Source organism: Culex quinquefasciatus, chromosome 2, assembly GCF_015732765.1.
Source record: "Culex quinquefasciatus strain JHB chromosome 2, VPISU_Cqui_1.0_pri_paternal, whole genome shotgun sequence".
Classification (NCBI taxonomy): Eukaryota; Metazoa; Arthropoda; class Insecta; order Diptera; family Culicidae; genus Culex; species Culex quinquefasciatus.
The window spans coordinates 90,996,527-91,008,277 of NC_051862.1; the positions used below are offsets into that span (position 1 = coordinate 90,996,527).

Sequence of the window (11,751 nt, forward strand, 5' to 3'; positions counted from 1 at the left end):
TTGGCTCAATTCTGAGGGAAGATTCAGATGCTATTGGCAAAATTGGTCGTAGAAGGCGTAATTTTTTAGACAAAATGTTGGTGTCTTCAACAAAGCTGCTTCGATTTACATACCCAACAACTTTCAAGAAGAGAAAAAAAAAATCAAAAATATTCCTAGAAAGATTGATTTCAAAAAACACTTGAATCGTGAACCACCCTAATTTTCAACCAAATCAAAAATTGCCTTTTCTTATTTACAACAACTTATATCAAGACACCACTCCAAACTCAATTTATGGGAAAATATTTTTTTTGCGATGCTCAAATTAAAATTTTCATAGTTAATCATTCGTAGTGTTTGAAAGGTCACTGTGGAAAAGATTGTTATTTCAAAAAACTAAAACAGTTTTATTAGCATATAAGAGCATTTTATTATTAGCATTTTTAAATACAGTAAAGCAATTCTCTACAAAATCGCCGATTTCGACAATTTTTATTATTTTTACCAAAGAAGCCAATTTTCTGTCCTTGGTTCACCCATACAAGTCTCTATACAATTTTGGCAGCTGTCCAAACAAAAATGGTACGTAAATATTCGAAAATCTGTAACTTTTGAAGGAATTTTCTGATCGATTTGGTGTTGTAGGTATTGATAAGAGGACTATTCAGAAAAAAAATAGTTGTACGGGAATTTTTTTGTCGATTGTAAATTAACTTTTATTTTTACAAAAACTCAATTTACCAAAATTGGTATTTTTTTATTTTCGATTTTTTTAATCAGGACTATAATTTCAAAAGGGCGTAATATTGAAAATTTATTTATTTAGAACAAAAAAAAAAAAAAAACATTTTGAAATTTTGAGTTTTTATAACGCAGTAGAGCAATTCTCTACGAAATCGCCCGATTTCGACAATTTTTTTGGGTCAAACTTTGTGGGGGTCTTCCCTATGACCAAATAAGCTTTTTTGTGTCATTGGTTCATCCATACAAGTCTCCATACATTTGTGGCAGCTGTCCATACAAAAATGGTACGTAAATATTTAAACAGCTGTAACTTTTGAGTGAATTTTCTGATCAATTTGGTGTCTTCGGCAAAGTTGTAGGTATTGTTGAGGACTATTGAGAAAGAATAGGTTCACGGAAGTTTTTTTTGCCGATTTTTTAATTAACATTTTTTTTGCAAAAACTCAATTTCCCAAAAGACGTATTTTTTTATTTTAGAGATTTTTTGGTATGTTTTAGGGGACAAAAACCCGCAACTTTTGAGCTATAGAGATGTATGGTCAAAAAACCTGCCGCCGAGTTATGATTTTTTAAAAAAATAGTGATTTTTGGAAAAAATAAAAATTTAATATCAAAATAAAATTTGACCTCATTTTTGAAGTAAAATTGAATTTGCAATCGAAAAGTACTTAACAGTTTTTTTCATAATGGGCTCTGTTTTCAAGATATAATCACCGAATGTTTGATTTAAATGAAATATTTGCAGTTTTGGCAAATTCAATTTTACATAAAAAATTGAGGTCAATTTTTTAATTAATATGCAATTTCGACTTGATTTTTTGACAGATTTTTTGACCTATAGCTCAAAAGTTGCGGGTTTTGTCCCAAAAACATATAAAAAATCTCGAAAATCAGAAATACGTATTTTGGGAAATTGAGTTTTTTGTGAAAAAAATGTTAATTGAATTCGGATTTTTTTCCGTGTACCTATTCTTACTCAATAGTCCTCAACAATACCTACAACTTTGCCGAAGACACCAAATTGATCAGAAAATTCACTCAAAAGTTACATCTGTTTAAATATTTACGTACCATTTTTGTACGGACAGCTGCCAAAATTGTATGGAGACTTGTATGGGTGAACCAATGACACAAAATAGTTTCTTTGGTCATAGGGATGGCCCTCACAGTGTTTGAGCAAAATAAAAAAATACAAATAAAATCCATTTCCGGTTTTGGTAGAGAGTTGCTCAGTAGGATTATTCGTTAGAGCGTAACAGTGTTCTAGGAAATGGTAAAGCACACAACAAAAATTACAAGCTTTCGCGTTTTAAGGTGTTAGGTTGAGCCATGGTTAATCGATTTAGGAAAAAAAATACTTCATAATAACTGGCATGATTTTCTATTAGCCAGCTGTTTTCCAAAGCTCACATATTGGCAGCTAAATATTTCGTCGTAAGCTGCTATAACGAGCTTTCCCAGTGCAATTAAAATTAATTTGGAAATTTAATTAAGAATTTCGCTTTGACATAATTGTCAAGCTGCGAGGTAGCTCGAGAACAACAAACAAAAATGCACCGTTAAATGCAGGGCAAATATTTGCCCTCATTACGGAAGGCACACTTGTGCATAATTAAAGTTTAGTTTTGCTGCGCACTTTTTCACAAGTGGGTTAAGTGACCTTCACCAGTTAGTGTTGTTGGTGTTTTTAAGGGTGTGTTTGAATTTAGGTTTCGACATTACGTGCAATTACAACGCATATTTCCATCTAACAGCATGTAACACGTCAAGTGGTAAAGTTATCAAGCGCAAACTGGTTTGAGGGTTCAACGATGGCTTGATAATAATTTTCAAGTTTAATGATTTTAACTAAATTGTAATAATTTTTCATTTTATCAAGCCATCAGTCAAATTATCGATTGAACTAGTAAATGTTCAAAAAGCTACCATCAAGGTACCCCTCGTCGTTGTGCGTCGTTAGTTCTGAGATTCAAGTCCCCACTCAAAGTGCACACACAACTGCACTCGAGGAAACAAACTTTGTCTACTGGTTGCTGTTGCTGGAACTGACTGCAGCCTGCATGCCCAAGTGGCAGGGTGGAGGGAGGTGCAGTTTGCATTGAACATGCTTTGCAACTAGCCGAGAGTGTGCTTACAACTTAATCTTTTTGTAATCCTCGTTATGATATAGGGCAGAAATTATTCCATCAAGCACCAATCTTGGTTAACTTGCGGAGCAAATGAAGCAAGCAAGATGCTGTGGTTGAAAGTTCTGAGGTGGGAGGTTGGACTAAATGAAGAGTTGTTGAAGTTTGTGCAAGTTGTTGTGACATCGAGAGTATGACTCAAATGTGTGAGGTTAGGATAATTGGAATCCTATTTATTCATTACTTCAAATAGTTTGAAGCATTCCAACTACTAATTCAAAAATCTAGAAAACAATGTCACAAACAAAGGAAAAGCCTCCCAAACTCTCTCACAAGCTTAACCGACCACCACCACCACAAAACCACATCACAAGAATGTGAATGTGTCGTCGTCGTTGGTCCTGAAAAATGAAAACTAGGACCAACATCAAAATGGTGAGTTTTTCACGCTTGTGCAAAACCGCAAAGACAGAGAGAGAGAGCATGTTTTGCCAAGCTTCACGTGGTCTTTTTGGGCAGGTTTCATGTTGGTGGTGGCACCAACACATACACAACACTAGCACAAATGAACAGGTGTCCAAACCAGGCAAATAGACAACACCAACGAAATTAGAACGAGGACGATGAGTGTGCTCTGTTGCTTTCGGAAAACATTAGTTGTGGAAATGTATAAGTCGCGGTTGAAAAGAAACTCTTAAATTTTTGTTTACTTTTCGATTTTAAATTTGAATAATTTTTAATTAGTTCTGTTATCAATCAATTGAAATTAAACATCTTAGTCGAAAACTTTTATTTTTATTTTTAAATATGTTTTTATTAAAAAATGACATGATTTCAGCTTCCGGAAAAGATTAGAAAAAACATTTTTTTTATTGAAGGGATTTTTTAATATGTTTTAAGGGACTAAAACCCGTAACTTTTGAGCCATAGAGAAGTATGGTCAAACATTTTGCCACCGAGTTATGAACTTATGAAAAAATAGTTAAATGTTTGGAAAAAATCGTTATTTCAAACATACAATTTTTTTGTTCTCAATTTTAATTTAAATTTGAATTTGCAATCAAAAAGTACGAAGCATAGCCACCAAAAGTTTGAATTCATTGAAATATTTGCAGTTCATTGATTTTTACACTGTCCGCTTTGTAAGCGGATGATTCTGGGTTCGATTCCCATCAGCTCCAACCTTCCATCGGATGAGGAAGTAAAATGTCGGTCCCGCCCTTGGTTGTTAGGCCGTTAAGTCATTCCAGGTGTAGGAGTCGTCTCCATGCCATAACTACACACAACAAACCAAACCAAGCCTACTCCGGTGGAATCGCTGGTGGCGGTTGGACTCGCAATCCAAAGGTCGTCAGTTCAAACACTGGGGTGGAAGGTTCCTTGGAGTAGAAAGAGGTTTGGGTGCTCTCCCCATTCAAGCCTTCGGACTCCTAGGTTCGAGCAGAAACTTGCAATAGAGACCACAAAAGACCCGGGGTCGTTAATGTGGATGGTTTGTTTTAATATAAAATAAAATTAAATAAATAAATATTCAAAAAGTGACCATTTCTGATTTTCAGTTTAGAAAATTTGCTATAAAGACCTCTGGTTGCTGAGATACAGCCACCTTAAAATCTTATTTTACAATTTTGTTTTGTCAATCAATTATTCAGGCAATTGCAAATATTCTACAAAGTTTTATCTCATTTTTTTAAATGATATTTTTTTTTACAAAAATGCAGGGAACATGGGCTAAATAAAACTTAGCATATTTAACAAAACTGGAGAAATAGACTAAGTGAGCTAAATTTTGTACAGATAAAATTATTTTACCAATTTCCTTTAAAACAACTCGAAATTGATAAAACTGAAATAAACACACTACGAGTGAAAACATAACCAAACAAAACGAACAAAGAGTCAAAGAAAGAACAAGCTGAGCAATCAAATCAAAATACAAGAACATAATTCAAACGAATTTTAATTAAAAAATATTTTTGTGAGATGCGGGATGAAATAGATTTAATTGGAAAAAAATCCACGGCAGGTATCAAAAACTAAAATAAACATAAACACTTTGATATCAAAAGTATCATAGAGAAAGAAACAAAAAACACATCAAATGCACATAAAACAGAAAAGATGTAATTTGCGTAATCGTGTCAACAATTATGAATAAATCTCTGATTAAATAATGGCGAAACCCCCTCTCAGCGCTCTGTCAGCGAGCAAACAAAACTTGCAAATGAAACTAATTTAATAACTATGCGCAAAATAAACACTCCACTCTGCCAGATGACACTCATCTCCTTCTTCGCAAATAAAGCTCAATCTGGGCGGGATGATCCGGGAAATAAGAAAAGCGTAAACCTGCAGGCACGCGAAGGGGGAGGGGGGGAAACGTGAAAACCCTTTCATTTTCCCAGCAGTCGCAAGAAAACTCCAAAGGATGACGAACGAGTTACTTCCCACACCAGCGGCTGGGATGCACCACTGAAACGGGCTTGGCTCTCAACTCAATTAAATGCAGCCCTCGGAGCAGCAGCAGGAGGTGGCTTTTTTCGTCCAGGTGAAATGCAAGCGTCCAATTCGCCGTGAGATTCAATTTTGCAATTAATTAAGCACCGGTGAGACTGCTCGCGGGAGAGGGTGGGGGAAAATTGAATAACTTTCGACCAAAGTCCCCGAAGCTCAAGTAAACTTGGTACACAGCAAAAAATCCGATGGTAAAATCGCATGCAAAAGCATGCACATCACCTTCGTCAAAATAAACACTTAATATTACACACTGCATGTACAATTTTTCTACACACAAAAAAAAAAGTTGCAACCGACGGGATTCAAACCCAGCACCAACAGTAAGGGCTGGCGCCTTAGCCCGCTCGGCCATCAGACCGATGAAGAATTGAAAGGATAAACGTATATATGAGCTTGACATTTCGGCCAAGTAGGTTTCCCATACTGATGGGCTACATATTTCAGGGTGTAATATTACATAGAATTTCATAAAATAATGCAACATTTATTTTACACTCAGGCCTTTTACACGCAGCTGAATTACTACTTTATTTGCTGTGTAGATTTGATTAGCCGGTCGCGCTGGTGATATAAAAAGAACTCTTTTTTTCGGAAAAACTTTGCTCGGAAGTTTTGTGAGTCGGTGTGAATTAAATTCCTGGGAAAATGGAAAAGTGCTGCATAAAGTTTGGTGTAATTCAGACGAATTCAATGAAGGTACACAGCTAAAAAAGTAGTAATCCAGCTGCGTGTAAAAGGCCTGGGTGTAAAATAAATATTGCATTATTTTATGCAATTCTATGTGATTTTACACTCTGAAATATGTAGCCCATCAGTATGGGAAACCTACTTGACCGAAATATCAAGCTCATATATGCATTTATCCTCACAGCTTTACATCGGTCTGATGGCCGAGTGGGCTAAGGCGCCAGTCCTTACTGTTGGTGCTGGGTTTGAAACCCGTCGGTTGCAACTTTTTTTTTTGTGTTTGCAAAAATTGTACATGCAGTGTGTAATATAAAGTGTTTATTTTGACGAAGGTGATGTGCATGCTTTTGCATGCGATTTTACCATCGGATTTTTTGCTGTGTAGCTTTCAACCAAATTGAAATGGACGGTCTTGTTTTGATTAATTTTGCACCCGAATGCGTCTGCGCCTTCAATCCATTTATCTCTAAAGTGCATACAGCCAAATAACCGCAAATATATCAACACGAACAAACAATGTAAAACAATAAAGTGGTTCAGTTAAGGCTATATTTCACTATCGCTACAAATTTGCTTCAAAAATCGAGCCCAACAGTTTGTATTTTTGGGGGTTTCCCAACACCCCCAAAAAAAGCCCAACTACAAAAATACCGCTCAACTGATGCATGCAAAAGTAGAGTCACAAAAAAAAACACACACACACTGAAACGAATCGAAAAATCAATTTGCGCGATAACGTAAATCTGCATTTGGCAAATAAATTCCGAAAAAGGGAATAGTGCATGTCTGGCTGGCTGGGCTGGCACTCTTTACCAGTAACTAACCAGGACGAAACGGGAAAAGAAAAAGCCCAAACAGATAAAACTTTCCGGACAAATTTATTTGTCATTTGCAAATCGCCGCGCGCGAGCGGAGTGAACTTTCAAAACCAGAAAAAGTAGTTGGATTTTGATTAATCAATTCACAATGTTGTGAACCATAAATTGTAGTGATTTATTTTGTTTTTGGATTTGAACGGAACGAAATTGAATTGTTTCAAATAATTTATGGAACCGTTCTTTTATAATTCCTAAAAAAACCTAGATTAAATCATACCATCAACTGAGGCGAACAGGGACAGCTGCTCGAAAAGGAGAGGTGAACTTTTAACTTTAAATAATTGCATATCACGTCGTTGTTGTACGTTTTGTGCCAAATTGAGTTTAGAACGCCATTTTGTGCAGCTCACACACAATGCATCACCTTTTGACCTTCACAGATTCAAAAAATTTGATTTCAATCCTGAGATATTCAATAAATGGCTAAAACACGTGCATTTTTGTCTTTTTATAAAAGAAGTTTTAGTCTTGTCGTACTATCTTGACACGCCCAGAAAATTGCTGCAAGTGCGACAACTGATCAGAACGCGTTTGACACACGTACAAGCCTGACTACCAAATAAAACGAGTTTATTATTGTTTACAATGCGAGCTTTTTCTTTTTTTTTTTTTTTTTAGTCTGCGATCAGCAGAGAAGCGAGTCAGACGTGCGTCCCTCACAAACCAAAAAAGTGCTAAAAAGTGCAAAAAATGCCTCACGGCAAGAAAAAGAGGCGGTCCTCACCAGCAGGATCGGCAGATTTGAAGAAGCTAAAGAATGCCGAAGCGCTACCTGCAAAGCCAGGCAGTTTGAGCAAGGACGCTCAAAATTCGTCTGGAAACCAGTTCGCTACCCTCCCTGTGGACGTGAGCGAGAAGGAAGAATTTGAACGACGGGAAAAGTTGCCACCCATTTTTGTGAAAACATCGTCATCGGATTCGGTGCGAAAGTGGCTGACCGGATTTATTGTCGATTCAAAGAAAAATGGCCATCTCGCCGGCGACGGGGCATCTTGTTCTTCTCCGCGCCAGCCTAAAAACTAATGTTTTTGAAACAAAACATCAAGGATTTCGAGTAGCTGTGAGGAAAAACTGCTGATTTTCAGGCAGTTAGGCAGATTTCATGCAGTTTTTCGTTGCTGTTTTGCAAACCCCTAAGGTTTTCATGCAGATTTTTGGTGACGAATTATTTTTTGGTTTGATTTTCGAGCTGCGCGGAGAAGAAACCGACGGAGCCTTTGGACACGTTTCATTTATTCGGCAATAATGATCGGCTTTCCACAGTACCACGAATCGGTGAGTTCCTTTGGTGGGACAATCTTGATAGACACTGATGGCACGATATGCTGCGGAATGTTATCATGGTCCATGGCATTCAATCCTCTGCCGTCCAAGCCGGCCATCAGCACACTTCTTTGTCGACGAGTGGCACTGACCGGCGCTCCGACGAAACCAACTGGAATCGTTGCTTTGTCATCCATGAAAAACGCAAGTGAATGATCACAAAATTTTCCTGAAATGAGTATAATTTTGAATGAGATAAAAAGTAAAGAATCAATAACAGATCTGATTTCACTAACCAGCCATGGCTTTAAGAAACTGGAATTGCTTGGCTCCGAAGTGCTGGTCAACATGTGACTTGTGCAATGTTCGCTTTTGTAAGCCGAATTTGACGTCAAATCGCCCGTAGTACCTTTTAGATACTTCTGTATGACTGTTGCGTGGCACGAACTGGAGCCTAAAGTACTCGTAAGACGGAATGAAGTTCATCGGCGAATTAGGGAAACTGCGTTCCATTTCAACCTCACATTTCCGCATAAGATCGCTCAGCGACACACACAGAGGAGAAATCCAGCTTGTCTCGCCATGTCGCCGTTCCTCAGCGACAGTTAAGTCGTCGGCCGCCAGAACCTTCGAAACGGAGTCCCAGAAGTTTGAGAACTTTCCCGTTGAGCATGCTACTGCATCTTTCTCCAGCTCAACGGCCTCCGAAACTCCATAGCCTTCGTCAAGCAGCAGTTTATAGCCCGCTTGGGTGGCACCGTTCGGTGGAGAATCATCCTCTAAAAATTTAAATTAAAATTACCTTAAGGTGATGGTACAGTCGGCTTATGGTGAGAATGTGCCAGTGATTTTGACGGGTTTGACTTCAGGTTTGTTTGAATTCTACATATTTGCTTTTTTTTCGAAAACAAAACAATTTTTACTGTTCAGTTCACAGAGCAGATTCGCTAGCTCGAATGGAACTGCATTTGAATGAGCGAATCCAAACTCGCTATTTGGAACGACTGACAGCTGTCAAAAGCTTGAAACCACGTGTTCGGAAATTGTCGAACAATTGTGTTGAAACGTCAACATCAGTTTGACAACTGGTGTTGACGATTGAGTGCTTTTTAATTCGAACTTGTTTGAATTAGCGAGCAAATTAACGGACATTTGAAGTAGCGAAATTAAAATTAACGAATCCCCTCTGTAGAACATTTGAAGTCATGTAGATAAACAATAACATCGAGTAAAGATCGATGAACGGCATTGTTTACAAATGGCTCTTGCATCATTTGGAAAATCAATGTTCGTATTCAGTGTCATAAAACTACGGAAGGTTCATCGGCACAATTTCACCCCTAATGATGGTAATCAGGAAAGGAATATTTACCTTGCGCTGCCGAGACGAGTTCTAGAACTTTCGACTCAGTCCAGTTGGCGGTTCCTCCGAAGGTTTCTTCCAGCTTTTTAAGCTTATCAGCCATAACTCGTTCAAACAGGTTCTTCTCAATTCTCGCCACAACCAACGCAGAGTTTACGTCACTATCGCTCAGATCAATCCTCCACACAAACGTCGCATTTGGGGAATACGTACGATACAGATGAACTGCAAATCCCAGCTGGAGTCTAATAATATATTTGTGCTTCATCCTGCGTTCAATCGGTGTGACAAAAATCATATTCAACTCGGTGTAAGTAGGGACATCCAAAAGACGTTTTTCCAGGTCCTTGTAACGCAGCTTAACACTTTCATCTCGCTGATGGACGGGGAGGACCACTTTTAGGACGCGGTTTTCAACATCTACTTTCTCCAAATCACATGATGGAGCGGACTTAACATCACAGGCTCTAAAAACGTGGCGAAGATAGTCACCAATAGAATCTTTCAGCTGTTGAATATCACGTAAAACCGGTTTCCAGTCTTCGGCCTGCAGATAGCGTTTCGTTGTCAAGAGTTCGAGGCGTTCGTAATTGACCAACAGTTCGTCCGATTTTATTTGGGGAGTGCACTTTTTCTTGTGGTTTCCGTGATGTAGAATGCGATATGAATCACGGCCTTCTGGGACAAAATGTAGCGATTCTGGGAGAGCTTGTACGTTTGACGCCGTGTGAAATTTGTGCCAGCTTCCGTCCAGCTGCCATAACGTAGAACCGACGGTAGTCATGAAAGCATCCATCTCGTTTTTCTGGAACGGTCTAAATCCAATGCTTTGTTCCCGAAGGTATTGCACAACTCGATTGTGGATGCAGGAGCGCCCATCGTTCTCGGCCTTTTCTTCTGGAAGCTTGACCATCGCCGCATTTTTCATTAAATTCGCAAGCGCATTCTTTACCGGAGGTCGTTCCGGAATTTCCGGTACGAGGATGCAGAGCACTTTTGAACATCCGCCCAAAGCAGCGACGCAGTTCGACAAGGTGTTCTGTGCTGGAATGTTGAAAAGGTCGCTTTGATCAAATGATTTGACCCCAGCAAAAACGCTTTGAATCTGTTCCACGGCCAGCGGTTGTTCCAGAGCCCGCTGGATAACACTTGTAAATGTTGAATCGGTACCAACAGCGATTATTGCTTGCTTCAGCAACTTTCCTTGACGTTCTATCTTCACAGCGATTGGAATCGATTCGCTTTTTTGGTCCTAAAATAGATGCACATGATGCACATTTTTTTTTTGTTTCAGAATTGTTTTTTACATACCATTTCGTGTATTGGCAAAAATCAATCATTTAATTCGTTCGAGTAGCTGTAATTTCTTCCCTCTTTGTTTCAATTTTTTCGCAAAATAAAAAGTTTGCGCGGCAAACGTCTAGCCCTAGCGTTCCACTGTGAGAATCAGCATTACATTATGAGTTCACTTTAACACACTTGCTTGGGATTTTCAGTTCAACGATTACACATTTTTGTGTTAACATAGTTGAACTGAAAAACTCCATACAATTGTGTAAAAGCGAACTTAACAATGTGTAATGCTGATACTCGGTGCAGGTTGGTGAAACCCAGTCAGTACAATTCACTTTCTGAAACGGTATTCAACTCGAATTGTATACGAATTCTTTTTCAGAATTCTAAATTGAACTGACTGGGTAGACGTGATTACAGTTATGAGCGCACACTAGACCGTCAGTTATAATTTCACCTTCGTTATAAAATCTTGTAAATGCGCGCTAAGTATTATACTGTAAAAGCATCTGGCTTAAAATTCGGTTTATTAAACCTGCACTTAAAAAAATTTACCGGCTTTTTTTTTTGCCCCCTGATTTTTTGAGACAAAATTGAGGGGGGGGGGGACAAAAACTTGAAAAAAGATTTGCAATGGCCTAATTATTTTACATCAAAAGTGAATATATACTGCGGGATGATAATGGTTCGTGGTTGAATGGATTTCGTTTGTCAATTTCAAAAAATTAGACCCGTATTTTTTGTTTGGTGATTCGGATGATCCTATCCGAAATAGGGGTTGTCCAACAAATTACGTTTTAGAACGATTTTTTCAAATTTCGCAAAATCGTAGACAAACTGTACGCTTTTCGGCCCTGAGACCTTTAAATCAACATAGGTTTCATTTGTTCTGTAAAAG

At 38.1% G+C, this 11,751-nt stretch overlaps 1 protein-coding gene across 1 annotated transcript; it reads right to left on the bottom strand.

Annotated features, from left to right (window-relative positions):
- Nucleotides 1–8,166: 8,166 nt before the first annotated feature.
- LOC6049162 lies at nt 8,167–11,412 on the bottom strand. Its single transcript, XM_038250493.1, has 3 exons — nt 9,570–11,412; nt 8,494–8,976; nt 8,167–8,426 (listed from the first exon to the last, which is right to left on the bottom strand). The coding sequence occupies exons 1-3, from the start codon at nt 10,486–10,488 to the stop codon at nt 8,167–8,169; spliced, it is 1,662 nt and encodes a 553-aa protein (XP_038106421.1). The 5' UTR covers nt 10,489–11,412.
- Between the last annotated feature and the right edge of the window lie 339 nt (nt 11,413–11,751).

Excerpts from the sequence above, each read along its gene's own strand:
- LOC6049162 (XM_038250493.1), bottom strand. The coding sequence starts at position 10,488 with ATGAAAAATGCGGCGATGGTCAAGCTTCCAGAAGAAAAGGCCGAGAAC. Across the intron at positions 8,977-9,569 it reads ACTCGTCTCGGCAGCGCAAG|AGGATGATTCTCCACCGAAC; the intron begins GTAAATATTCCT and ends TTAAATTTTTAG. Across the intron at positions 8,427-8,493 it reads GTTTCTTAAAGCCATGGCTG|GAAAATTTTGTGATCATTCA; the intron begins GTTAGTGAAATC and ends TACTCATTTCAG.